Raw genomic sequence first — 26,251 nt, forward strand, 5'->3', positions numbered from 1 at the left:
ATTCTCTACATATATTCCTTAAGCTGCATGTCGCGTCGAAGAGCAGACGCGTCGGAGACGCGCCCGTCATCGTAATTTAAACCGTCTGTACGCGTGCCTTTCTTTTCTTCTGTACTTTTTCCTCCTACAAAGACCTGTGCCCACAGGAATGCCTAGAACGACGCAGTCTACGCCTTCCAAGGGGAAGGTAAACGAAAGCTAGAGAATAATTGCTAAGGACAAGCATTGAAACGCGGATTTTGCACGTTCGCAGCAACCTGCAACTAGAACAACCAGAGCGAGCAAGGGTCGAGCAAGTCGCAATGTCACTGTTCAAGAGCTGTTTGCTAGGCAAAAGACAAGTAAGCCGAGTCAACTGGGTCGGATATAGACTATGCGTAACACAATGTTAGGTCAAAGAAAGAGAGCAAACAATGAAGACGAAAGTGATCAGTCCGAGGAGGAAGAAGATCAGTTGAGGTCTTCGTCCTCGGATGCTTCTTCTGATGAGAGTGGAAGTGAAATTGAAGAAAGTCATACGAAGCGACGAAAAACAGACCGGGCATCCGAGAAACGAGGCGCAAAGACAGCGAAAAGACAGAGAAGAAAGGCACATGGCTCTCAACCCACTGAAGTCTCGATTTCGCATGTTAGTCAACTGCTTGAGCAAGTTTCTTTGGATTCTCATGATGAAATATATGGTAATATTCTGTAAAATGCGAAGCTATATATGCTGACACTAACGGAAATAACATCAATAGATGTTCTAGGGGATCAGGCTACAGATATTGACGAAGTCGCAGATAATTGGATCGCCCGCTATGGAAAAGATAACGTCGAGGCGCTCCGAGAACTTGTTAACTTTATGATCAGAGTGCGTATATGATGGCTTTTGTATGGTGGAGAAGTCAAAGTAACATTTGATTACTAGAGCTGTGGATGTATGACGGCTGTCACGGAAGATGCATTCAGAAAAGAGGATGTCGCTGTTGATGTACTTCAAGAGCTTCAAGAAAAATTGGCTGAAGTAGGTATAACAATACAATTCATGACGCAAAAGACTTACCACGCGACGATGTATAGCTTCCTCAACCAGAATATCCAATTATCTCAAAATCCAAAGCCGGCAAAGTATTGAAGAGGAATATATTATCCTTCCTCGAAACGTTGCTCGGTCAATGTCAGCATGAAATCATATATGATGGGATGTTCATTGAAACTCTCCAGTGCTGGCTTACAACCATGTCCAGGTACTGGGACAAAAAATATGTTACTGGCAAACGATGGTTAATAGATCGACTGTAGCTCCAAATATCGACCATTCCGCCACACTGCAACTATTATGGCATTCAAAGTTACGGGTTCTCTTTGCACCTTTGCTAACAAAATCGATAGCGAACTGGAAATTACAAACAGACAGCTTACTACGGAGGAACGTCGCGGTGCGCGGGCCAGAAATGCGGAAAAGAAGCGACTTTTGGAGCAAAGGGGCCGCACACTGAAACGAAAACAGGAGAACTTAAAAGAATATTTGGCAGAATTCTTCAACAGGTTTGTGCAATTATACATACGCTATGTATGAATTTATGATTTACCGCGTTCAGCGTGTTCGAGCATCGTGCAAAAGATGTCGAATATATCATCAGAACGGAATGTATGAAAGAGCTATGCAATTGGATGCAATTATATCCCGCCTACTTTGTGCAGAATCAATATCTACGACACTTTGGCTGGGCTTTCAATGATCAAGTAAGACTACACATCTATGCATTTCGAAAGCAGCTGCTTAAAATTATATCAATTCATAGAATGCATCTGTGCGTTCCGAAGCTATAAAGTCTGTCAATCATCTCTACAAACTGGAAGGAATTGCCGAAAAACTCGGTACATTTACAATGCGCTTCCGAACGCGCTTAGAAGAAATAGCAATGTATGACATCGACACATTCGCTAGAGTTAGCGCTTTGGATCTATGTCACACACTCTATCAGCACAATCAACGGTTTATCTCATCATCTGGTCGTGACGATCTCCTAGCACTTATCCTGACTGATAGCAGCCGTGTCCGGAAGGCAGCAGGTCCTCTTGCAAAGACGGTTCTGGACCAGGTGAACATCCAACCGGCGATCAAACAAGCTGAAGCTTCCATGGAAAACATCAATAAGACGTGGATCACTCTCAAGTGTATCGCCAGCTTTCTCGTCGAGCGAACGTCAGCCGAACAAGAAACATCAGAAGACATTGAAAGGAACGAGCATTCGATGGCAATGACCGAGGAAGAAACTTGGGATACAGATGTCATGATTAACAATGCTGTTGATTCTCTTTGGGGCCATATGGATGCTTTACAGGACTATGAAAATATTGCCGACTATCTCAGCCGGGATCATTCTCTCACGCAGAACAACGAAGATAGCATGAATAACTCTGCTATCGCAAGCTGCTACCGTCTTACTGAGGCTGAGGAATCCATCATTGTCAACATATTGACCGCGAGCATCAATCTGATAATTACAAAGGGATGCGACAGAGTGAACATCAAAGCCAAGGATAGAAAAAAGCTGACCGTAAGTGTCCACCACTTATGAACCGCAAATACTTTAATCATTTTTATTAACAAAATCCGTCTTCTTTCAGGATAAATCCCAGTTGGAAGAGAACCGGAACAAGATATCGCGGTACCTGATCGAAGCGTTACCACGTCTGCTGACAAAATATTCTGATAATACAGCAAACGTAACCAAGCTTGCATCTATACCGCAATTTATGAACCTTGACGTCTATGCAGAGCTACGCATGCAAAAGGCAAGTAGCGATATGACCAAGATAATTATTTACTGACCACGTACATCAGTCATACGAAGATCTTATCGAGATTATACGGAAAATTTATCTGGGCGCTACGACCTACGATTTGCTGAATGCATGCGCAAAATCACTGCACCATATGTCAGAGGCTAGCTATCTGGATGAAGTCAATGGCAAACAGCTCGCCGAAATACGAGAGGAAATAGCTGCACATATGCGAGATGCCTGTCGCGGAAAGGTAGCTCATTGTCGGATCGCTTATCAAGGCTGTTGCTAACTCGTCACTAGGATCTTGCAGCAGCTTGTTTCGACGCTGACGATATTCACTCCATATCATCTAGCATGAAGCGTCTAGAATGCTTCATCAATTTTATTGACATCACAGATACTATGGATCAATCAGACGATATGGAAGAAGATGTTGTGGAATTAGTAGGCTGTATTCTTGACAGAGCTGTTTCGGCACACGAAAATGAAAAAGAGGCAAGTTGAAAACTTCATGCAGGGTTATAAGCTGCTAAATGGAATCGACAGATGGTACTTTCCGCAATTGCAATCCTCTTCCGTTATCTCGTCTGGAAATGCGAAAAAATTACACCGGAAGCTGATGACAACGAAGTTGGAAGGATGATATCTAAAGTTGAACGCCGGCGTGACTGGATGCTTGCGAAATTCATACCGCTTGTTACTGCAACTGATCGAAAGCCGCAGCCAGAAGTCACATCGATTGTAAGTCGCTATTCAGCTTTGAAAAGGCTTTTGCTAAGCTTATTGAATTAGGCATTTGGCGCTTTAATGGATATCTATTGGATATTTTCAAGTGGAATCTTTGCTGAAAATGAGATACTACGAAGATCATGCCCTCAAGATATTCAGGAAAAATGCAAACAGTATATTGAACGTGAAATCAAAGAATGGGAAGAATCTCTCAACAAGGAAGATGACGATATGAATGAACAAAATGAAGATCAAAATCAGGCAGAAGAACAACAAGGTACGCAAGAAAAGCATTGTCTAAAATGACAATTACTGAAGATACTATATCTCCAATGCACAGTGCTTTCCGAAAGATTTGTACGATTAATCGGCAACACCGCACGAGCAATTAATGTCAATGTGTTGGACATCTCACATGCCCCACTAGTATTACGTCAATACAACGATTCTAACAAGGATATCGACGATATCATCAAAGTGTTAGTGGACGAACTAGCAAAAGATACCATTGGTCGTGATGACAATGCTCGAAATATTTGCCGTGCTTTTCTCGAGACATTGAAACAGGTAAATCACTTATAGTTGGAAGTGTTGAAATCGAAATTAAGTTCGAACATTGATGATGTGTAGTCATTCGAGGCGCACGTGAGCAGTTCCTATCGCTCCATCGATCGGACACTCTCACTCGCACGATTGTTTAGTCAAGCTCTTTACTCGGCAGATCAACAGGATCCTGCTCGTCGTCTGCCTCAGGATGCTTTCACGACGCGCATCCATATCGATGGAATTACATTTGCGCTGTCAAAAGCGGCCGAATTTCAGCGGCAGAAAGACAATGCGAAGAAAGTTATTATGCTTAGATTCTTCCGTCTGCTGAGCGTCCTGGTGAAACCGCTGACAAGGGCACGCGACGTGGTCAAAATGTAAGTCTAGCCGAACGATCTGCAGGGGAACGTTCATTAATATTTTTTGATTTCTTAGCCGAAAGCATATTGAGAAATTGCTACAAGAGCTGAACCTGACACCAGAGGAAGGCGACAAGGACTGGGAAGGATATCATTCTTACATTAAAGCTACAGATCAGATGTTAAAGAAGAAAGGAGTTCGATACGAATCTCACACAGAATAAAACGCTCTCAGATTCATGCACCCATGCGCCTGTTCTTCAGCAGGGAATTTTATCCACTCACGTTTCTTGCAAACACCCCTCTTCTCCAAAGTGGCAGATACGTTTTCACCTGATCGTAATTACGATTCTTACCATGCTAGTATTAAGACATAACTCTCTGCCTCCTTCAACGTTATTCGAGATCGAGCAAGTAAGCGTGCGAAGCATACAGCAGGATCGTTTATAATGCTGAGATCAGGTGAAGAAGTTAGCGAAGATCTCAGAGACACCGAAACCGCCATCGCTTGACCTATGCTTGCTGGACAAGACACGGGCCGAGATTTACACGATCCTCTTGGACTATGCTGAACGCTTAGGAATATACCCCACACTCGACATTACGCGTTCTGAATTCCTTGACTTTATTATTGACGTTGACAAAGGTTACCAGCCAAACCCATATCATTCGTTTTACCACGCAGCGGACGTGGCGCTCGTGTTGTTCCATATGCTGGAAAGATACAATGTATCGCAGTATTTACTGCCAATCGACGTGGCGGCGCTGTTCATTGCTGGTCTATGCCATGATCTGGGCCACGTAAGTTTGTTATAATAATTTCCGTATGGGAATTGCGTGTGTTTTGAGGGCTGACGCTCCAGGATGAACTAGCCTGGATTAAACAATAATTTCCAAGTTAACATGAAAACCGAGTTGGCGATCCGGTATAACAACAAATCAGTGCTAGAAAGTTACTCATGCACGTTGGCGATGGAGCTCATAACCAAACACAAGCTTCTATCTCGCCTGAAAAGGCCGCTTTCGGCTGATCAAGTGCGGACATCGATTATCAAAATGATACTAGCAACAGACATGGTATTCCACTATGAACTTCAAGAAAACCTTGCCAACTTGCTGGAAATACTTTCGGATCGAGCGGAAGATGTTGCGGAGCAAGACGAGGAAGCAGAGTTACAAGTCAAGGATATATTCGAAAGCAAAGGCGACAAGAGCCCGCTGGATAACTTTGATATGCAATCATACATGGAAGGAAATGCATCGTCAACGACAGTAGCAAGGAGCAACAGTCCAATGAGTGGCAAGTCGCTCAACAGCCGCGAGAGACAAATGTTATGTCAGATAGTACTGCACGCAGCAGATATCAGCAACGCTTTGCGGCCGTGGCCGATATGTGAGAGATGGTCTGATTTAGTTTGTGAAGAATTTTTTCGGCAAGGTGACGAAGAAAGGAAGCACGGACTTCCATTATCGCCAAATATGGATAGAAGTCAAGTGACCCAGAGCACGATCGGATTGCAGTTTGGGGATTTCGTCGTGAGCCCGTATTTTGAGATCTTTGCAGCCATGTTTCCAGCAGCAGAAGAGATGCTCAACGTGTTGAAGGCGAATCGGACCGAATGGCTCAAGCGCGAACAGGAGGAAGCGAAAGCCAAAGCGCACAGCGTACCTCCCGATCATCCGACAAGCAGCGGCGCCGCAACAACCGGTCTCCATGGCAGACAGCCCGAGGATATGCTGCCAGACCAGTCTATCTTGAACCCCTCGGGTCGACGAGTAAGTGTTGCAGCAGGCATGATCATCATCCCAGACGAGCTTGAGGAACGCGTTGTCGGATCCGGCAAGACAAAGCTTAAATATCTGGGTCTCAGAAGTATCAGCGATACCGGAATTCCGGACACTGTAGCTCGTGGCTCTACTGGGCGATCGACGCCAGTTGAAACGCTGCGCGCCACTGAAAAAATTCACAACGGTCGACGAAGGAGTGAAGAACCAGGGTACTATTTGTACCGCCACCGACTGAAAATAGTAAGCCGACGGTCAAGCCGACGGTATAGCCGAAGCGATATTGTAGATAAATGCCTGGAGCAACAGTGCCAAGTAGCATCAACGACGTCTTCGCCTTGATGTATTTTACACGCAGCAAGCACAGTCATATATACATACGTACGCATCTTTTCTTTTTCTTTCTCGGTGTATATGCGCACGATTTCTGATTTCATGTTTGTACAATACATCTGTACTGTTGTATTCTCATTATTATTGTTATTAAATTTGTATATGCTACTCTTATTGTTTCCGATGCATATCATGGAGGTCCGTTGACGTTGGTTATACGGGCACGTAAACTATCCGAATCACTTCAGCTACTATCTCGGCGGCTGTCACTTTGCGTGTGTCCTTTTCTTCATCCTTCTCTGTTGTATTCGTGGTCGGGGTCTCTACCAGATGTATTCGATGTCCTAGAACCTTATCTGCCGCGATAGACACAAGATCAGGTGTCAAATAATCACGACGGAACAAGGTTGCCAGAGCCCTTTGCACAAGTAACGGTTAAAATGTTCATAATTAGACAGCAAGTAAGCGTGGAACATACTTTGTTACGGAGACAAGGTCCTGGGAAGCACGTGCTGTCAGGCCACCTCGCACGAGAGGATGGGTGCGTAACCCGACCACAATATCCCTAATGTAACGTGTGATATCAATATCGACATGGACCTTGCTAGCTTGCTCAGCAAGCATTTTGATTTCCTGTATTTCACGCATGATGAGTATCCAATGAAATTGATTGGGTTTTCCTTTTAGATATACCTCGTGCTTCACAAGCGCCATCCGCCGATGAGGGATCTTGGCGTTTGCTGTTGGTACCCCTCCAGCGTGCATGAAGGCATCTTCGTCAAAGTCGTAGCTCACAGAGAAGCGGTTAATCTGCATATATATATACTTAGACGCAACATATAAAAGGTATAACGTGCTTCATCTTACCAGCTGTGAATGGATGGAATTGCGGTGAAAATCTTTAGGCAGCAAGGCGATGACCAAAAAATATGGCTTTGGGACGGTGTAACGGGCATTTGAGACCTTGAGTTCTTTTGTGGCAATTAACTTTTGAAGGGTTAACATGTTGTTTTTGTGTCGGCCAATTAGCACAATGCAGTTCATACTTCCAACAATGTCGCTTGAACCAGTTCATCTGCTTCATTCAATCTTTGTACGATAACAGCCTGAGCCAGCTTGCCGCTCGTACTGCTGCTGCCTGGCTTTGAAATATCGCCCATCATCAATGCATGATCTGAAAAGTTCCGTCCGGCTTCGCGGTTGTGGTGTGTATCCGCTGCAGATGATGTTACGGTGCTGCGGAATATGGGTGGTGACCGACGCCTTGCAGAGACGTTGAAATCTATAGGACTCACGGGATGATGCATATCTTCATCCTGGGAGAAAATGGCCATCATCAGATGACGGGTGAGAGACTCAACAATGTTGGGGAAGATTTTACCGGTGAATTGTTGTTAAATGTCTGGAGCGACTGTCTCGTCGAGTCTACAGTTTTGGTTGATTTGGCGGATTGTTGGCTGGGCTTCACAGAGTGCTCGCCTGAATAATCACTAAATGGCCGGGTATTATTGCTATTGCTATTACTATTACTATTGCTGTTGCTGCCGTTGTTGCTTGTGTGATCATGGGTATCATAGAATTGCTCCTCACGCGTGGCTGCAAACAAGGAACGGACAAGATCAGACGGACTCTGTCTCCGTTGACATACTATGGTTGCAGTTGAGAACCCAAATAAGCTCCTGCAGACCTAATATATGTAGCGTGTTCTTTTGTTGGTTTCGTTGATATAAATAATGAAAGCGGGCACTGAATGCTCTTCATGCAGAAAACATACAAGAGTTGCCATTTGGGAGAGTGCAGGTAAATGTTGAGACGGTGCCGTGAATATAATATGCCTATCTTTTCCGGAAACAAGGCACAATAGAATGGAAATGAAGAGATCTTGATTGAATGCGAAGCCTCCTTGTTTTTTGAGGAGAGACATTCGTTGTTGGATCCATGCTTTTGATTGCTGCGACATAAGCTTGGAGAGAGAGAGAGACGGCCCTTCCGCGGGGTGGTCGGGATCAGCCGTGAAAAAATGGAGTGAAACTGCATGAACGAGACCAAAAAGAAAAAAAAAAAGTCCTCGCTTCTCTTTTTCTTCTTAATCTCCTTTTCTCTTTTTTCCCATACTTTCGATTGAAGAGCGAAGAAAATAAAATGGCACCTCACACACACCACGGACCTTTATTCTGGTAATTCCTTAAGGGCTGCATCAATTGCCAGTCGAATACTCATATATATTTAATTTGCGTTCTGCGAAGGACCGTTCCGTTCTCCGTTGTTGCAGGTCTTGCTTATCTTTCTGTCCACGCTAGCAAACATCGTGCAGCCACGGCACATCCGCTCAAGTTTGTGCCATCTGGTGAACCCTCGCATGACTCTGAGGCACTGGAACGTGTGCGAGCAGACTGGAAGAGACGTAACAACGGCATTGGTCTTCGCGACGTGAGGTACTTTGAAAGATAATATACACAAGGAAAAAACAAACTAAACTCGATTTTGTAAATTAGCCGTAGCGGCGGCGGCGTGTAAGCCGATATCCACTGCAACACACGACCATCAATCATCACCAAGTTACGTTGTTTTTGTGTTTCTATTACCCCAACCCCAGCTTTGAGCTCCCCCTTCTTCTCATGCCCCCGTCTCCGATGTAAAGTCATTTAAAATACACAGCAGATATAAATTCCACCACTTTTGCAACATCGAGAATGCAGGTTTGATGTTCCCACGGGTCCCAGAATCATAAAGACCTTTTACACGGCCCTACACTCCTTGGTTGGGGCGACGATCTTTTTTGAAATGTTGAAATTACACCGAGGATTATCTTTTTTTTTCCTCAGTCCTTGCTGCTAGATGGGCACGAAGAAGATTCCTCAGAAGACTTGTTGGCACGACGTCGTCGTGAAGACGAGCTGCTGGCTACGAGGCTTGCATCCCACGAGCAATACGGTTTGTCTTCTGGAACGAGCCCAGCTTCTATAGCTGCAGCCGTCGGTCGTCTTTTCCGTTTACTGCGTCTCACGCCACCGCTGCTGCTATCGTCGTCAATGTCAATCACCGGAGATGGTTCCCGATTCACTTGTCTGCTGTATTCGGGTTCATCGTCATCTGTGACAGGGGTAGGATTTCGTCGAACGCGTTTCTTTTGTTGTTTTGGTTGTTGTTGTTGCTGCTGCTGCTTTCGCCTGGAGACCGATGTCGATGCCGCCGCCGAAGAACTGCTTTCTGCAGCAAAGGGGTTCTTGTTGTGCGTGCGGAAGGTCTTTGTGGTCTCGCCATTGGCATTTTTCTTGTCAAACAAATAATGCGCCTTGCCTCGCTCATCCAAAACATAATTCGGGTCCTTGATTTTCTTGGTCTCCACCAGCAACCGATAGAAGTTGGAGCACTGTTACGCGCCGCGCTGTTGTCATTTTAAACCATTCCTTTGTGGTTTGTCAAACGCTTGGTTCGTCGTACCTGGTATCCAACTCGTCCTGGGATCTTCATGCTAAAAATACCCCACTGCCCATTCGCACCGACTTCTTCGAGTCTTTCGAAAAACAATTTTTGCTCTTCCTATGTGGTAGTCTGAGTACTTTATCCTGTGCTTCCGTGTTAATGGCTTAGTTACCTCGGTCCATTGACCTCTCCGCTGCACTTCACCGGGTGCATTGAAACGGTAGTAGTAACTGTTGGGGTTTTCATTGATCATTTGATAGGCACGTATACGTGCCTGGGACCATCCTTCAAATGCCTTTTCTGGATCCGCTTGCCGGTGCTTTTGGACCTGCTGCAGCGCTTCATCGAGGCCTAATCGCCCACCCATACGGTACTGTCTGTTTTAGATATATTTTACAACATGTTCAGAACTTGGCGGTTGCTGTAATTCTCAGGCTATATCTCTCTCTCTCCCTCTGTCAAGCTTACTTTTTGGCATTGTCATTTGTTGTTCTTTTGAGTGTACGAGATCGTTTCTTTAGCAATTGCTGGTATGCTGCCTCCTGAGCAGCACTCAGACCTGGTCCTTGTTACGATAAGACAGTGGGTTTGTAATCGAAAAGTAGTATTTGTTCCCGTATTTGTCATACCTATCTCTGCTTCCTCTTGCGAGTACTTTAAAGCAATCTGCTTTCGAATTTCGTACAAATAACTAGGTTGAGTCAAACGATATATCACTTCGTCCTGTAAACTGCCGTTAATAACAACACCAAATCGATATTATTGAATGCTTGTTTTTAAGCTAGTGTACATGCCTCATTATCGTCGCAGTCCAAAAGCATTTCCTGTATTTCCTCATTGTTGACGTGCTCAAACATGGCCTGGATAGCTTTGGATTTGCGAATCTTCTCTCGTCGTTCATATTCTGCAAACTGTCGCTGCTGAAGAGCTACTCGTTTGGCAACAATGTCGCGTTCTTCTTCGGTCAACTCTTCGCTGAAGAAGCTTTGCTTCCTCACGGTTTCGATTTTTTGACTGCATAAACAGGATTTTCGGTTTTCTTTAGTGTTGGCTCAGAGCATACGTACGTATCTGCTCGTACCTCTCCAGCATTGTTTGTTTGAAAAACTCAGATCCCGTTTCTTCCTCTTGATCTGTTATTGTTGACGTTGCAGCTTGCACAGACGGCGGCTGACTACTGGCACGTAGGCGGTCCTATATTTTTTTCCCGTGTCAAAATAAATGCGCCAATCCTTGTACTGTCAATCTACCCGTATCGAAGCTATCTTTATACATGGTGGAATACGCGTTTTCTGCCACGCACAGGGAGCTGATTCCTTTGACCGAGCTGTATTCTCTTTGACATGATAAGAGCTCGAGTGTGAATCAATGTCAGACTTAACGTGTTTGCGGTACCTTCGGAAAAAAAGCGAGATTTGCATATGCCTTTTTCATCTGCTACTACACTTTCTTGTCTTTTGCTTGTCCGAGGTGGCATGCTTTAGACTGAAGAGGGAAAGGAAGGAGAAAGATGCGTGGGTTATCCGTTTCATACAAGTAAACAATGTTCACGATATTGAAAGACAGCATTGTCGCACCGGACGACCTGCGATCACGAGCAAGTTTGTGTCCTCGCATGCAGAAACACATCAGATATCATCTTGTTGTCAGGAATCATACAAATGAAACAGGTTCAAGAGGATAAAATCAACCTGTGCTGATTACTCACCGAAACCCTTTTCGTGGTCGTCTTCACTTGCTCACATTCCCCGTCATATGTCAATATAAATCGACAGAATAAATGATAGTCAAATCGTCTTGTATCGGACAACACGCGTTGTTCCATCTTCGTGTGAGTTTTCCATTAGCCAACCACCAGCGTTTATCGATCATTGATCCCTCTAACGTTTGTTCAATGCTTAAGAACAGTTAGCATATAACTATACTCAAGGGATACTAGAGGAACAGTACAGTTTCGGGACAAATCGGCTGTCAATAATAGTTTTAAACAAGTTGCGGTGTCCCGCCAGATATGGAAGGAGGTTGCGAGGCACATACAGGTTTTCTTCTATTATATCTTTTTATTAGTTTGAAAGCTATCGCCGTTTATTTTCATTAAAATAGTGACAAAGCTCCTTACATCAAATATCTTGCCACAAACCGTTTTTTTTTCATTTTCTACAACTTTTTTCCTCCTCAGGAGCCGCCAACTGGAGAGGAAATCAATATCATTATGACTTCACACCAGAACAATGTACGAATATACAATTTAGCTAGATCGACTTGCCAGACGCTTACCACTTATTACATTGTGTATTAACGTAGTAGAAATTTATGAAGATCTCATAAGTGAATACGGTCATCCAAACTTACAGAGAAATATATAAATAGCAATCTAAGTTGTTTCCAAAGTGTCCTGCTTTAGTCCTTGTTCTTGCATGTAAAAGTAAAATAGGTTGGTAGAATAGTCTAGCGCATGTTGCATTCCATACACGATATTGTGCATGCAAGACGATAAATTACCATATCGAGATAGAGAGACCAGAAGAAAGGGCAAATTGAAAGGGGTTCATCGTTTGACAGGGATGGGTCGCCTTTTTTAATACTTTGGAATGTAATACTTTTAACAAGGAAGACGAGGTCAAAGAAGCAGTGACATTTCTATCTTTTATTTGCTCTATCTGTCCCTTTACCGTCCTTTTATCATCCTTCATCGCCCAGCATCATCTATGCTTTGTGCTTCTGAACAGGTGTCAGCGCAGGACGCGCACCGCCCTTCACACTCGTTAAAAGACGACCAACCATTACCCAGATTCGCAACCTATGTTACACGCAAACCACTGTTGCATGATCCAAAAGACCCCACTGTTTTAACAGAATACAAGGAGCTCGTCCAGCAATGGACGACACAGCACGTCTTTGCATCATCATCCTCGTCGGCAGCGCTAGCTACGGAAACTGACAGCAGCAGCAGCGCCGCCAGCAGCGTCGCCGACTATGCCTCTCGAGAAACCCGTCTTTTGCACTTCATTGATCGGTTTCTGGACGAGCAATGGGTAGACTCGCAGCATATCATGCAATGCGCCCAAGCATGGAACACGCGGGATACGCTGGATCAGATGGAGGCTATTCGTACTGTAAATATCCTGGGGCTGCGGATGATGCAGCGGCTGCTGCAAGCACGGCAGGAGCTGTCAACCGCGTTCGACGTTAAGGACAATGTTACGTTTGATTCCTCTTCTTTATCGCTATCGCCGCTGCTTCCACGGCACCAAACTAAAGAGCAGCAGAGATCTTCACTGACGTCGCTGGCCGACGAACAAGACCAAGAAATGCATGCGCCTCTGCTTCGCCGGCTTGACCGAACGAACCGGAGCAGCGACCAAGAAATGGGGATCATTTGGAGTCCTGGAAAGTTGGAAAGACGCAAGCAGGAAGAAAAAAAGACGACGACAACAACGACGACATCGTTGTCGCCTCGTCCATTGCGCCTAGTTCCATCGCCGTCTGCACCTAACTGCACATTGAGCCGGTCTCAGCAGCAGCAGCAGCAGCAGCAGCAACAGCAACAAGATGAAGAGGAAAAGGAGCAGTATCAGCAGCAATTTGAATATGAGCAACAGGATTATTGCATGTCTGGTGGATTCCAACCAGCAGTTAATTACCACCGATACTATCCTCGCCAGATCGATTACGGTACAACCAGTAGCAAGTTTGCAGCCGACGATAATATCAGCAGTAGCAGCGATGAAAGCTACGGAGATACCGGATACTGGAAAAGTTGGTTCAGTAACGGACAGAGCAGCAATAGTACTAACAGCAACAGCAACAGCAACAATAACTACTCGAGCGTCTGCGTGTTTTGCAACTATCCAGTTATCAAAAAGAGTCTGTCCGCGGTTGATGCAGAGCACACCCAGCCATTGGCAAGAAGTAGCAGTTGCAGCAGCACTTCGTATCACAGCGCTCACCGCTCGCCTCATCAGAGCACTTCTGACAACAACAGCGTTCATCAGTCGTCAACATCTTCGTCTTTGTCATCGTCGTCATCGGACAATAGTCGGATTAATTCCGTGCCAGAAGAACTGGACGAGGATGATCTTTACACTGCACTGATACAAAACTACACGCACTCCTCTAACTCTGTCGCTAATAGTAGTAATAATAATAATAATACCACCAATATCATTACACGGAGCGAGTCCAGCATTTCTGCTTTTCGACCTATCAGCAAAAATTTGGCTCCTCGATGTGTCCCACCTCCTATGCCCATTCCTACTTCGCCGCAAATGGATCAACACTGTCGCTCTTTTGTTGCAAACAGCGAGGACGCTGAAGACAAAGTGATCCCTGAGACTTCAAGTATGCCTGTCCTCACGAAAAGCCGCTCGTTCCCAACAAAACCATTCAGCAGAAAGTTAACTGACAAATCGTCAGTCAAGGATAACAAGAACTCTGTCGTGCGTTCCTTTGTTAGCAAAAAAGTATCTCTGACGAAACTTTTTGCTGGAGCCAAGAAATAATGAATACCTTATTTTATCACTCTCTTTCTCTCTTGATCTAATCCTTCAAATATATCCGTATTATAATATTTCTCATCTACCCATCCATCCATCCATCAAAGTTATGTTTGAGAAATTAACACTTGACAAGTGAGGGGATGATTCAATCGAATGATCCGTTTATATAACGTGACATTGTGAAATATTGTACATCCATTCATCACACTCCTAGCAGCTTGTATATGTATGCTTCTTTGTCACGAAAAGAAAACAACGAGATAAAAGTGAGAACATTAAACTCGCTCTGCATCCATTAGGATGTTGACGTTTACTCGAGTTTGCCCTTAACCCAGTCATTGAGCATATCCAAAGCAGCTTCGGGCTGGTCGTAAGGAACCATGTGTCCAGCACCGAAAACGCGCAAGAAAGCAAATCGGCCATCTTCAGTTCTGCGCAAATCACCGGCGTGCTTTCCAGTAATAGTCGATTTCCACTCGGTGTCATTGGCACGTGCAAACTCCTCGTGGCCTTCCCAGGGCAGTTCGACAGTCCATGCCTTGTTACCCATCCAGTTGCAGATGTAGTCTGCGTCGCCAGCGTAGATAAGGATGCGGATGTTATCTTCAAGAAGCGGTGGAACATCGTCAACGTAAGGGCGCATCCAGTCACCCGCCATCTAGAGTATCATCAATAAATCTAGGCGATTGTAAAGGACAGAGGCAGAGGACTCACGTTGAATTTGAAGTTGATTTGCATGTTGCAGCTCTCATAGTTATCGACCTGCGCACCAAGAGCCTTCTTGACATCTTCCTTGTTGAGGTACTTTGAGATATCGTCCATGATAGGGTAGCAGAGGTCGCCGCCTTCGCAGTCCTTGCGCACATCGTACACATTCCTGCCGGTTTGCTGATAGGGCGAGATCTGGTCCTTGTTGCATTTCATGGCGGCAGGCAAGCAAGTGAAAACGCTTCCAGAGCTGTAGCAGCCTTCAATGAGACGAGCGCAGGCGGGATATTGTTGTTCCATTGTATCGCAGGTTCGTTTATCAAGGACGGGGCCGTAAGAGTTTTCGCAGGCCATTTTGGCATAATACTTGTATTGGATCAAAGGATCGGTCAAGCCGTTACCGATAAGGAGGGACTTGAGGTTGATAGGAGCCAAGGACTGCGCATTTTCACGCAGGCCAGCTGTCGTGAACTTGCCCTTGTTGTTCTTGTTGAGCTCAGTGCCGATAGCGGGAATGTAATGTCCGGCATCTGCGGTGGGTGGGATGCAAGATTAGGACCGGGGGAACGCCGAAGAGACGGAGATTACTCACATGACTCGCCAGCAACATGGAAATCAAGCGACGCGTACTCGGGGAATTCCTTGAAGAAAAGCTGAAGGAAAGCATAGACATGCTTGGCCGCATCGACCGAGTTGGAGGCGCCTCCTCTGCCGTACGAGTAACCAACATTCAAAGGCTGAAACACCACTCATTAGTAAGCACTGTATCTGAAACGGGATTCTCCTTTGAATTTTCACATACCTGGTCCAAGAAGATGACGTTTGCATTGTTGTTCCAGGAATACTTGTTGTAGCTTGTACTTTGACCGCCCTTATCGACCATGCATGGTCTATATCACTAATCCGTTAGCGCTTCTACATTCACACGCTATTTGTTCTGAATTACTCACCCAAGTTCCATGAACAGACCAGTTAAAGACGAGCAGCCAGGTCCACCGTTCAGCCAGAGAACGAGGGGATCCTTGGAAGGCTTGTCTCTGGATTCAAAGAACCAAAAGAAGAAATGCTGGTCATCAGAGATATCCAAGTAGCCGCTAATCTGTACTCATGGAAGCAAAAACTGCATAGGTAACTTTATCGTGATCGATTGGGGGGATCGGATTTTACCTGCTTAACGTCAGGATCACAGAGAGCAGGTTTCTTGTATCTGACGGAATATCCAGGGAATGCAGGGTGTGAGAAAGTCTTGATAAAGTCACCGTTGCGTGCGTAAGAGGGGAACTTGGGAAACCAGTTCGGAAGCTCCTGTTGCTGCAGGATATCCTTTCCGTGGCGCCAAGACGTCGATAAACCGTCAACTTGTTGCTGCAAAAAGTTTCCTTCGGCAGACACGCAGCCAAAGCTGACTATGGCTGTGGCGGCAGCCAGCGCAGCCACCTTGGTGAGTGAAGTGATCGTAGGCATGAGGTTCTTTACAAAAAGCAAAAGAATCCAACGAGAAAGAACCCAGTTACTGCGCGCGCGCGGGGCCAGCTTTTTGAGCGCCCTTTTTCCTGCGCAACTCGTGCCCCGCTCTCTCCATTCCAAATTTGGAAAAATCTTGCATTTCTGTCATGGCTACTTCCTGCGCTCGAGGAATACAATGCTAATATAAAGTGGATAAGAAATTACTCGTTTTGCTTAGGTTACATGCTTTATGTTACTCTGTGATCGTATCTAGTCTCATTAAAGCTATATTTTACTTATTCGTAATCAGATGACAACAGGTTCATTGTATAGCATGAATGTTGCATAATGGGTGAGAAACTTGTAGATCATTGGTACCTGCAACACTTTGTACCAGCATCTCCGAACGCAACAGGCTGGTATGTTTCTTTGATGTGATAAAGAAATATATCGAAATCAGGGCCCTTTACAGAATGTCACGATGCATAAGGGTTTGAAAGACGTTTATATTATGCTAATGTTTAATACGAAAGGTCAACTAACGAGGATATACATAGCTACTCTTTCCATATTACCCACGCAGTATCAGGCCTGATGTGAAAAAGATGAAAAGGAGTCTGAATGTTTTTGGACGCAATCGACATTAGGCAGATTTGTGGCCAATTAGAGCAGCAATGCAACACAAGATAGCGAAATCCACGCCAGGGACCTGAATGAACATCATTTCAACAGGACTTATTGCTAACTTGAGGCACCCTTGGCAGGAACTGGGTTAGCATTGAATGTCTTAACGTGTTGTCCCTGTGAAAACATCCGCAATCTTACTTGGTCTATGCAAACACACTCTATTCTAATTTATGTATTCCATTATATGAAGGTAGCTTGTCCACATCGATTCCAGTAATCTGGTTTCTCGATACTGGTGACAAATGCTTACATTTACTCGATTGCTGACGAGCAGAATCCATCTTCCCTTGGTTGCCTTGCTGTCCATTTATCGCGTTGCATACACAGATATTATTTAAAGCGATAACTATTACAATCTCTCTGACGGGGCAACTAACAAACATCTGGGAGGCGTGGTGCAGGACGCGAGATATGTTGTTCTTGCCAAGAATTGGTGTATCCCACCATTGTTTCGAGTTTGGAAAATCCGGAAAAGGGAAAAACGTTTCCCGAAGTTTGAATGAAAACGGAACGCGAGCCACTTGTCCCCGGGTTGACAGGCTATGCAAATCTTGGCAACATTTCATAGGGGGCCATGCCTTTCTGGAGTCGATCTAAAGAAAGTCAAGTAAACTATGTTCCAGCGTACCCGCAAAACTGCTACGCGAACAGCAACCCGGTCGGTCAGCAGCAAGCCTACCCACCTTACCATGGCAATGCATACGCTAATGCTGCGTCCTCGGCGCCTCCTCCTCCTGCTCCTCCTGACGGTCCACCGGCGGGTAATGCCTACGATAACAGCAGCCGGCGAGATACATTTGAAAACGTGCCCGTGAACGCCGATGGTAACGAAGATAATCGACCCTTGAATTTAAAATACCGGATACATGAACAAGACGAGGAGAAGCCCATGGACCTTGGTGAGCTTCAGGATATTTTCACGTTTGAGTTCATCCGTGGAAGACCCATCTGGAACTTTATTCTCGCCATCCTGTGGTCTATTGGTCTGCCAATTTTGCTGTATCATCTACTGAAGCCGCATCTTGGTCAGATTGTAGCTATGGTTGTGGCAGCGTGCCCTCCTTTGCTCATTGTAGTACTGTAAGATATCAACACGACAAGCGATAAATAAGTGTACAAAAGAACTGACAATGCTGGAAAAAATTTAGCCGGATGTTAAAGACGAGAACGTTCGATATCCTTGGGCTTATTGCCGGAGTGAGCTTTCTCCTTTCCGGTATCGTGGTAAGTGTAACGTGAGACCGCGATTTTGGAAAAATCTTTATTAATTTCGCTCTCAAGTCCATTGCCGAACCAGAAGGCGTGACAGCAGCTATCTTGGAAAGTTTGGTGCCGTTGATAGTAGGTGTCATCTGCCTTGTATCTCTCATCCCCATCCGCATTGGCTCCTACAAGATGCGTCCTGTCATCTACGAACTCGCGAACCAGATCATGCCTCGCGCGGAAACCGACGAAGACCTCCAAAAGCAAGACGAGCACCGCCTTAGCCGGGATCGCCGCATGACAAAGGCCGAGAAACTCGATTGGACGTATCGCAACATGGCGCGATTCAGAATGGATTTGCGAATCATGACCGCTGCGTGGGGACTTATGCTAATCATCGGTTTCTTTGTGAAACTCGCCATCGCTCTGACCGATGCAAGCACCGGAAGCGCCGAACTTGCAGGATTCTTGATTTTTGGCCTTGGCTCCTTCTTCATGGCGTGCTTCACTTGGATCTACACTAAGATTGTTGCATTGAAGCACGTTAGAGAGGATGCTCAAGGAATGAATCCGAACGCCGAAGCTATGCAGAATGCCAACTGGGGCGTCCAGACCATGAGCAACGCCTGGGGTCAAGTCATGGGCTGATGGAACAATGCTAAATGTTCGACCCATTGTTTGCATGAATCGTGTATAACCTTAACACCCACACCATTGCTCCGCCACTCTTTTCTTTCTCTTCCCTTCCTTCTCCCGCTTTCCTTGTACCTTACGTTACCATATATCTTGTACACTCACGATCTACTTTATGAACACAAACTACCTTTCGCAGGACAGCAATAGTCCCAGAGATGCTTTGTCCTCTTTTTATCGTGCTGATTCCGATTCAGATGATGACGTTGATATAGCTTACCGGCTTTCTGAGAGAGGTAGTCAGAGGCTTCAGACCGCTTTGTCTGTTACATGCTCATCGATGCGAATACGTACCATCTTCTGCATAGAATTCGGACGCACACTGTCTTCAAATACCTCAATGACACCATTATCATTAGAACAAATTGATAAAAAATACACAAATTGTGACAACTTTGGAGAAGCTTTCGGTTATCCTCCACAAAGAAATAAGCAATTGACTTATGAAACAAGTCCAACTTCCTTCATGCAGACTGAGTATGGCTACGATGACGATGAAAACTCGGAATCTGACCATGGAAGAAAGTATCGTGAAGGAGGGCAGCATGGCCGCGAAGTCAAGGATGTCATCTATCTGGTATCAAGAGACGATCCACGCAATGAAAATCTAGCTGATACACTTGCCAGAAATTTGGAGAAGTTGTCACTCGTGGAGTCGCGCGACAACGTGGACAGTCCATCATCGACTTGTCAAGAAGAACGTTCTGGCGGATCTTCGAGAGACAATAGTGTTGAGACGTCTTATACCCCACCGTTGGGTACGATCAGTCAAGAGATGGAGTATTTTCAATTTGAAGAAGAGGATATCGATAAAGAGTCGACTCAGACCAAACATTCTGATAGCCAAAGGGACAACACAGCAGATGATGGCAGCATCTGGTCTGATGGAAGCACTTCTGACGAAGATGATGCACAGAAAACCACACAGGCAACCGAGGATGGTCTGATATACTTAAGGGAGGAAGAATATGAAGAAGGCAGCAACATCAGCAGCCGTGGAACGCGGAGAGAGTACTTGGCTACGATCGATAACCGAAGCAGCGCTATATCCGACGAAGAAACGTATCAAGGAAAAGTTTCAGACAATGACAGCGTAAATACAATGGATACCCATGGTGCTATGAAGGATATGAAGGCATCTCAAGATATGCGACAAGAACACTCTGACGAGACTATGGAATCTTCTGCAGCGATACGGACGAGTGATCAAGGAAAGGAGGAGTATGATGCAGTGGATGGATTCGATAATGCAAGTTCACGCTGGCAGAAGCAGGGTACTCTTACCGCCATCGACCGCCAAGATACACAAACTCGCATGGAAACAAACCAACAATGGAAAGCAAACTGTCTGATTGAGGATTGGGCACAATTCAAGAATATGCTCCAGCCCGTTCCCCTGACTGCAAGCAAGATAACAGATAAACCCATCGAGGAAAGCAGTGCTAGCTCTGTATATGTTACAGAGGAGCAATCGAGAACAATTGAGAGTATCTATGATCACAGTCCACTTGGAAAACGGACAGGAGAAGTCATGTGGAATCAAAAACTGAGACCGCAAGAGTCAGAAGATCAAAAACCAGCGCGCAAAACTCGACGGCTGGTATTGCATGATCGTACTCAGCAGTTTATCCAGAGGTATTTAGGCTCGTTTTCTCAAACATCGAGATTCTGCGATAAAAATATACTAAGAGCATTGCTTGCAGGTATATCGGAAATAATACCAGCGATCAAGCTGAGAGCAGCTCACCGGTGGCAAATATCAGAGTGATCCGTCCAGTGCGTCAGCCTGTAGATGATGGAATCGGCTTTGAACAGTACAGACAACCAGCGCAGCAAATTGCCATCATACCACTCTACAGAATACTCTAAGTCTAGCCCCACTACATGATTTACTTTGTTTGCAATATACTGTATAGCGAGTCTAAAAAGGAAAATGGACAGTACATCGGGAACTACACACCTTCTGGAAAGTAACGTCGTCGCCTCCATCTTATTTTACCAAGTTTCAATTTTACAAAGGCAAGAATATAAAACTGTATTGTTTTGACTACAGATCAAAATATCCAGATACGGATTATAATATGTAGTAGAGTAGAGGATGAGGACTGAGAAATGAAAACCTGTATAATCATTGGCATTCTTGAGTACAAGTACATCTGGTGAAATTGCGTTGCATATACCGATTGGTTCCTGCAAAGTTCCTGCATGATTACATGAAATTGCTGCACCTGAAAATAAGGTCTTCATCTCGACATTGCCTCAACATGCCTGCCGACATAAAGTTTTTCGAGTACTTCCCTTGCAAGTGTAATAAGTGCACGAAAATCGACCTGTTTGGCAACTACTACACACCCGCAAGTATTCACGCAAGCACTTTCTACTTTACAGTCCTTTCAAACCGCCCGTTACTGCTGATATACTAACTACTAAGTCTTTTTTTTTTTAAAAAAAAAAATGCGAGCTAATGAATTCTGTAGCTGCCGAGCTCGCCAAGCGCTGGAACATTGAGCTACCTTCCCAGTCTGCTGCCAATTTCAACATGGACATTTATATTCATTGGAGGTAATTTTTACACAATTTTTCCATTTGGGATTGGCACAAGTAAAAGAGAAAAAAAGCATACAAAATGAGCGTATGCGTATACGCTAAGACGCTACATATCCATCAAACTCCTTCTGTCTGCGTATCCATCTTCCCTTTTTGTAGATGAGCACGGTTTCATCGTCCTGTTGATCGTCACTGACTCGCTTTCCCGTCAGCGACAAGGTTTTCATCGTATTGATGTACCAGAGCGCACTTCCGGGTGGACCAATCTGCTGTGCTTCAAGCTTCTCTCTGAGTTCCTTTTCCTCTTTCGAGGCTGGTGTGGATTTGAGGTATGGTTGGATAATTGTATGATCCGGCCAGCGCCTGGGACGTTTTCCGCGTTGCTGCTGCTGTTGAGGAGTAGGAAGCATTTGTCGCGGGGCTTCTTCCAGTGTGTCTTGATACACGGCATTAGCCTGCTCTTGCAACGTCATGTTTTGGTACGAGTTTGCCTGCTGCCAGGCTATGTCTGTAGGTGCTGTTGCCGCTTGTGCTCCTGGCTGTTGCATCGCGGCGTTTGCCTCCTGCTGCTGCTGCTGTTGCTGTTGCTGCTGCTGTTTCGGTTCGACGATAAGTGATAGCATATACTCGCAAACCTAATGAACCAATGTGAATATACATTATCGTTTAGTAATAGACAAATGTCCAATATTATTTTTCTGGCTTACATCGCGGTGTGAAGGCGAATCGTTCTTAAAACGCCAGCCAACAAGACACAGCGCCACAAGGATTCGTTTGGCCGTCAATCTTACATAACTGTTGATTGAGACTATTCTCCACCACTTTTCTTTTTCACTTCATATAACTTACTCTCGAGAGAAATCACGATGCATATCAATTCTAGCCAAGTTCCTTATAGACCGTTTTTCCATGACATCCCACAGTTCTTCTAATGTCTGTGCGCAGCATCAAATCATCAGCACATCTTTTCAAATTAATTAAGCGTTCGAAGCTTACACTGGATATGATCGCTTTGATTTGTCCTTTTTCCGTATTTGGAATCTTGTCTTTCATCATAAACGTCCATATCTCTCCAAGACTATCGCTCATGGGCGGCAGCAAATCCAATATAAACTCGTATCCATTCGATAAAGGTTCGCCATTTGCCACTTCGCGGGCTGTATCCACGACAGAGCGGTCGTCTTGCTCAACGCTGAATTCCTCCGTGCCAACACTGTCGCGGAAACAAGCGAGCCACTTTGTGCTTTTTTCAAGAAAGAGGGTCATTTTATGCTTTGGTCGTGACTTGGCGGCAGGCTCTTGACTCCAGGCAGCAGTTACGGACGGATATGTCCGCAACAGAGTGTAGAAGGATGCTTGAGGCGCATATTGCAACGGATCTCGTTCAACAAGCGTACTCTGTGCATGTAAATTGCCTGTAGTAGCTGGTGCTACCACGTCCCTTAATAAACGTTCACTTTTCAAGTCTGCCGGGAACGACACTTGACCTTCTTCTTTTACAGGGAACTCTAGCATCATCATCGAATCGTCTTCAACTGGTTCATATTTGCAAAGGAAGAGTCGCCCATCGTCACCGACAAGTGTGTGCGTGAATGTCTTTTGACCTGATGAGGATTCTTGCGGAGCCTCGGCCGTAGTCAAGTAAGAACTGCTGCCACCTAGAGTCGTCTTGACATACACATCCGACGGCGCATATTCGAGCTGCGTTGCCAAAATATGATATTGTAAGTGATTAAGAAAAAGATCCACATATTGCAATGATTGGACAGATACTCACATCTGCTGGTACCAACGGAGTTATGCTTGTGCACCATCCGTCCACTAGCATGGTAGAAAGGTAAATATTCAACTGTTAAGTGCTTCATTCATTGTACGTGCCTTGCACGGGACGCTTGCTGCGCTTGACATACACGAGTTCCTCGACCCTATTATCCCAAAAACTCGGATCAAAAACTCGCTTCGATGGCGGCCACGATTTTTCAGCTTCTGCTAGCTCTGTTTCTCGGTATAGAAAGGTGACTTGATGCGTTGATAGATCGATCGTCGACGTTTTCTATCTTTGCTGTTAATATCCGATCTATGAGCTTTTATATGATAACAGCGAGCTTACGTTCATGGGTATCTGAGTAATCCGCACGCTCTTTAGACTACAATGCAGTTGTGCAAGATTGCGCATGGATTGTACGATATCATCCATGTCCACAGACACGTTGTGGACATATACATTGATCCTATCGTTAAGCAGCTTTTCAACGAGTGATCAGCGGACAGTTAGATTGTGCATATGTGAAGTCCAACCTTTTTATGCGTATCTGGTAACAATTGTTCCTGTTCTTCCCAGCAAATCCGAACAACATTGAAATCGATTCTGTCGTAGCTAAGGAAAACGTTTGATTAATTAGACTGCGATAGTTTAGAACAAGACGATATATATACCAGTTCTGTGTCTTGACATAAGTGGAAACAATATCTTTGTTCAATGCGGTGATCTGAGACTCTATACTTCTTTTCGATTGTTTTAGAAGCTTATCAGTGGAAAATGATATACATATACACAGTCAGCCAGCTGAAGGCCCAACTCTCACCTCGCGTCGTCACTCATCAAGAACATAATGATACGAGTATGTTTCCTGGCAGAAAAAGTGTTTGTGGTTGAACTCATGGCATTCCCCAACACAGAAGACCACCAATTTTGACGTGAATTATGCGGATCGACGGGCCCTTTTGATGGATAGCTCTTTGCCAGGTTTTTCAAGACCTTTTTTTACGGATATTCTTAACACTCATGCCCCTTTTTCACAAAATAGAAAAGAAAAGTAGTAACGTTTCACTCATTCTAACCTTTGATAAATTGCAATCGCCAGGCTGCTCCGTGCATATGGAGCTTGTGGCCTTTACGCCGGACGCGACGTGGATGCCCAGCTATATGACACGTACCAATTGGTTTTGAATCAACTGTTTTCGTTGCTACAATCCTAGACCACATACTTTAGGCCGTTTTGGAGCGAAGCTATCCCAAGTTATACGCAGGTACTCCAAAGTGCCCTTGACCATGGCGGACCAAACAGGCGGTGGTGGGAGTTGTTCTTTGGATGCAAATTACAAACGTTACCGCGATCAAGATCAATGAAAAGTCATTATGGGTGTGTAAAAGCTTACGAATATCGGGATCGGCAGCTATCTTTAACGGATTCAGAGCAGTAGGGTGTGCATCGAGTATGATCTTTGAGCAGTAATCTGCCATGTCGGAAGAGGAAAGAACAACGGGAAAAAATCAAGTTCTGACCTTTTTACGCGTAAAGAAAAAAAAAAGATATCCAATGTTCTTTCATTTTCTTACTGACATGCCATTCCTTGTTTCTTTATTGACGGCGTATCAATGAACAAATAAACGAGGAAGGATTTATGCAGAGCTGGACTTTTGCATGGAAGAGGTGCGGCGTCTCTCCAACTTCTTCTCTCTGGCTTCCTTGACGCGCTTGGCCAAGATCTGCTTGTATTCAGCCTCAGCTTCAAGACGCTTAGCGAAACGTCTCTTCTTGAGGGTCTGGAGACGCTGCTTGTGCTGGATGCGGCGGGGAGTGACAAGACGCTGGATCTTGGGGGCCTTGGTGATGGGAGTACCGTCGGCCTTCTTGTACTTGGTCTCGTGGCGGATGACATACTTGCGGACGTCGTCCTCCTTGCTCAAGTTGAAAAAGCGGCGGATTTTGGAGGCACGCTTGGGACCAAGGCGCTTGGGGATGGTGGTGTCAGTAAGGCCGGGGATGTCCTGCTCACCTTGCTTGACAACGACCAAGGACAAGACGGACAAGTCAGAGGAGACAATGCAGCCACGGACAGACTTGCGCTTGCGCTCACCAGTGCGGCGAGGGCGGTAGCAAGAGTGGCCCTTGCTCAACAAGAGACGGACACGGTGGGGCAAGAGAACACCCTGCTTCATGGGGAAACCTTGCTTGTCGTTACCACCGGTAATACGGAAAACGTAGCCCTTGAACTCGTCACCGAGAGAATCGCCAGGAACTTCCTGAGCCATGCGCTTGTCGTAGAAAGCGCGGCTATTGTTTTTTTTCTCGTCAGTTTCTCTCCTGTCCCCAAAAGGTCCTCTATCTATATGTTGCAACTCACAGGCGACGTTCATCGTCAATTTCGATCAACTTTTGGCAGCCAGTGGCTGGGTTCGCAATGTTAAGCTAATCATAGATTTCAAGTTAATCGACTGAACAAATCAAACTTTCCAGACATCTACGCTGCAGACGAATGAATATGGAGGAAAGCTGTCAGTTTGCTGTTAATGAACATTGTGCGTGTCGTCTCATGCTGGTATCCCGGGGCGAATTGGGCATGTGCTGGGATCAATTTTTCGGCCAACGTGGTCGTCTGGTCTACCGGATCTTTGTCTAATTTGTATCCATCCATTTACGTATCCATCCATATTCATTCGTGCAGTAGCGATGACCTCGTATGGTTGACATGTGGATCGTCCATACCTTCATAATGAGCTGTTGGACCCAA

The 26,251-nt window shown here is 45.2% G+C and overlaps 11 protein-coding genes across 11 annotated transcripts; 6 read left to right on the forward strand and 5 right to left on the reverse strand.

The window, feature by feature from the left end:
* Positions 1 to 148: 148 nt before the first annotated feature.
* VTP01DRAFT_1195 (uncharacterized protein) lies at positions 149 to 4,633 on the forward strand (the record flags this gene model as incomplete). Its single annotated transcript, XM_069379518.1, has 17 exons — positions 149 to 187; positions 254 to 341; positions 393 to 680; positions 741 to 853; positions 911 to 1,006; positions 1,063 to 1,229; positions 1,285 to 1,530; positions 1,584 to 1,728; positions 1,788 to 2,546; positions 2,617 to 2,784; positions 2,834 to 3,025; positions 3,076 to 3,270; positions 3,322 to 3,516; positions 3,568 to 3,781; positions 3,845 to 4,071; positions 4,135 to 4,427; positions 4,486 to 4,633. 17 exons carry the CDS (start codon positions 149 to 151, stop codon positions 4,631 to 4,633), a joined length of 3,573 nt encoding a protein of 1,190 aa, XP_069238603.1.
* Positions 4,634 to 4,766: 133 nt separating this feature from the next.
* VTP01DRAFT_1196 (uncharacterized protein) lies at positions 4,767 to 6,536 on the forward strand (the record flags this gene model as incomplete). Its single annotated transcript, XM_069379519.1, has 3 exons — positions 4,767 to 4,823; positions 4,878 to 5,210; positions 5,283 to 6,536. The coding sequence occupies 3 exons, from the start codon at positions 4,767 to 4,769 to the stop codon at positions 6,534 to 6,536; spliced, it is 1,644 nt and encodes a 547-aa protein (XP_069238604.1).
* Positions 6,537 to 6,740: 204 nt separating this feature from the next.
* On the reverse strand, positions 6,741 to 8,313 carry VTP01DRAFT_1197 (uncharacterized protein; the record flags this gene model as incomplete). The annotated part of the gene is made up of 7 exons (XM_069379520.1): positions 6,741 to 6,945; positions 7,006 to 7,160; positions 7,221 to 7,337; positions 7,395 to 7,514; positions 7,574 to 7,843; positions 7,909 to 8,214; positions 8,302 to 8,313. The coding sequence occupies 7 exons, from the start codon at positions 8,311 to 8,313 to the stop codon at positions 6,741 to 6,743; spliced, it is 1,185 nt and encodes a 394-aa protein (XP_069238605.1).
* A 356-nt stretch (positions 8,314 to 8,669) lies between these two features.
* VTP01DRAFT_1198 (uncharacterized protein) lies at positions 8,670 to 9,044 on the forward strand (the record flags this gene model as incomplete). The annotated part of the gene is made up of 3 exons (XM_069379521.1): positions 8,670 to 8,704; positions 8,774 to 8,962; positions 9,023 to 9,044. 3 exons carry the CDS (start codon positions 8,670 to 8,672, stop codon positions 9,042 to 9,044), a joined length of 246 nt encoding a protein of 81 aa, XP_069238606.1.
* Positions 9,045 to 9,348: 304 nt separating this feature from the next.
* VTP01DRAFT_1199 (uncharacterized protein) lies at positions 9,349 to 11,430 on the reverse strand (the record flags this gene model as incomplete). The annotated part of the gene is made up of 9 exons (XM_069379522.1): positions 9,349 to 9,900; positions 9,972 to 10,070; positions 10,126 to 10,330; positions 10,422 to 10,518; positions 10,583 to 10,676; positions 10,748 to 10,967; positions 11,035 to 11,147; positions 11,204 to 11,289; positions 11,349 to 11,430. The coding sequence occupies 9 exons, from the start codon at positions 11,428 to 11,430 to the stop codon at positions 9,349 to 9,351; spliced, it is 1,548 nt and encodes a 515-aa protein (XP_069238607.1).
* A 1,231-nt stretch (positions 11,431 to 12,661) lies between these two features.
* Positions 12,662 to 14,455, forward strand: VTP01DRAFT_1200 (uncharacterized protein; the record flags this gene model as incomplete). Its single annotated transcript, XM_069379525.1, has 1 exon — positions 12,662 to 14,455. The coding sequence occupies one exon, from the start codon at positions 12,662 to 12,664 to the stop codon at positions 14,453 to 14,455; it is 1,794 nt and encodes a 597-aa protein (XP_069238608.1).
* Positions 14,456 to 14,762: 307 nt separating this feature from the next.
* VTP01DRAFT_1201 (uncharacterized protein) lies at positions 14,763 to 16,624 on the reverse strand (the record flags this gene model as incomplete). Its single annotated transcript, XM_069379526.1, has 6 exons — positions 14,763 to 15,110; positions 15,167 to 15,690; positions 15,753 to 15,897; positions 15,963 to 16,050; positions 16,111 to 16,259; positions 16,328 to 16,624. The coding sequence occupies 6 exons, from the start codon at positions 16,622 to 16,624 to the stop codon at positions 14,763 to 14,765; spliced, it is 1,551 nt and encodes a 516-aa protein (XP_069238609.1).
* Positions 16,625 to 17,867: 1,243 nt separating this feature from the next.
* VTP01DRAFT_1202 (uncharacterized protein) lies at positions 17,868 to 19,144 on the forward strand (the record flags this gene model as incomplete). Its single annotated transcript, XM_069379527.1, has 3 exons — positions 17,868 to 18,373; positions 18,442 to 18,517; positions 18,575 to 19,144. The coding sequence occupies 3 exons, from the start codon at positions 17,868 to 17,870 to the stop codon at positions 19,142 to 19,144; spliced, it is 1,152 nt and encodes a 383-aa protein (XP_069238610.1).
* Positions 19,145 to 19,655: 511 nt separating this feature from the next.
* On the forward strand, positions 19,656 to 21,058 carry VTP01DRAFT_1203 (uncharacterized protein; the record flags this gene model as incomplete). The annotated part of the gene is made up of 2 exons (XM_069379528.1): positions 19,656 to 20,824; positions 20,893 to 21,058. The coding sequence occupies 2 exons, from the start codon at positions 19,656 to 19,658 to the stop codon at positions 21,056 to 21,058; spliced, it is 1,335 nt and encodes a 444-aa protein (XP_069238611.1).
* A 776-nt stretch (positions 21,059 to 21,834) lies between these two features.
* VTP01DRAFT_1204 (uncharacterized protein) lies at positions 21,835 to 24,980 on the reverse strand (the record flags this gene model as incomplete). The annotated part of the gene is made up of 13 exons (XM_069379529.1): positions 21,835 to 22,371; positions 22,444 to 22,522; positions 22,586 to 22,671; positions 22,733 to 23,437; positions 23,514 to 23,557; positions 23,615 to 23,789; positions 23,847 to 23,981; positions 24,035 to 24,113; positions 24,173 to 24,241; positions 24,322 to 24,494; positions 24,578 to 24,658; positions 24,725 to 24,822; positions 24,896 to 24,980. 13 exons carry the CDS (start codon positions 24,978 to 24,980, stop codon positions 21,835 to 21,837), a joined length of 2,346 nt encoding a protein of 781 aa, XP_069238612.1.
* Positions 24,981 to 25,139: 159 nt separating this feature from the next.
* On the reverse strand, positions 25,140 to 26,232 carry VTP01DRAFT_1205 (40S ribosomal protein eS6; the record flags this gene model as incomplete). Its single annotated transcript, XM_069379530.1, has 3 exons — positions 25,140 to 25,794; positions 25,865 to 25,929; positions 26,227 to 26,232. 3 exons carry the CDS (start codon positions 26,230 to 26,232, stop codon positions 25,140 to 25,142), a joined length of 726 nt encoding a protein of 241 aa, XP_069238613.1.
* Positions 26,233 to 26,251: the final 19 nt, after the last annotated feature.

The sequence above is a fragment of the Rhizomucor pusillus genome (assembly GCF_041956525.1).
Source record: "Rhizomucor pusillus strain CBS 183.67 unplaced genomic scaffold VTP01scaffold_10, whole genome shotgun sequence".
NCBI classification, from domain to species: Eukaryota; Fungi; Mucoromycota; class Mucoromycetes; order Mucorales; family Lichtheimiaceae; genus Rhizomucor; species Rhizomucor pusillus.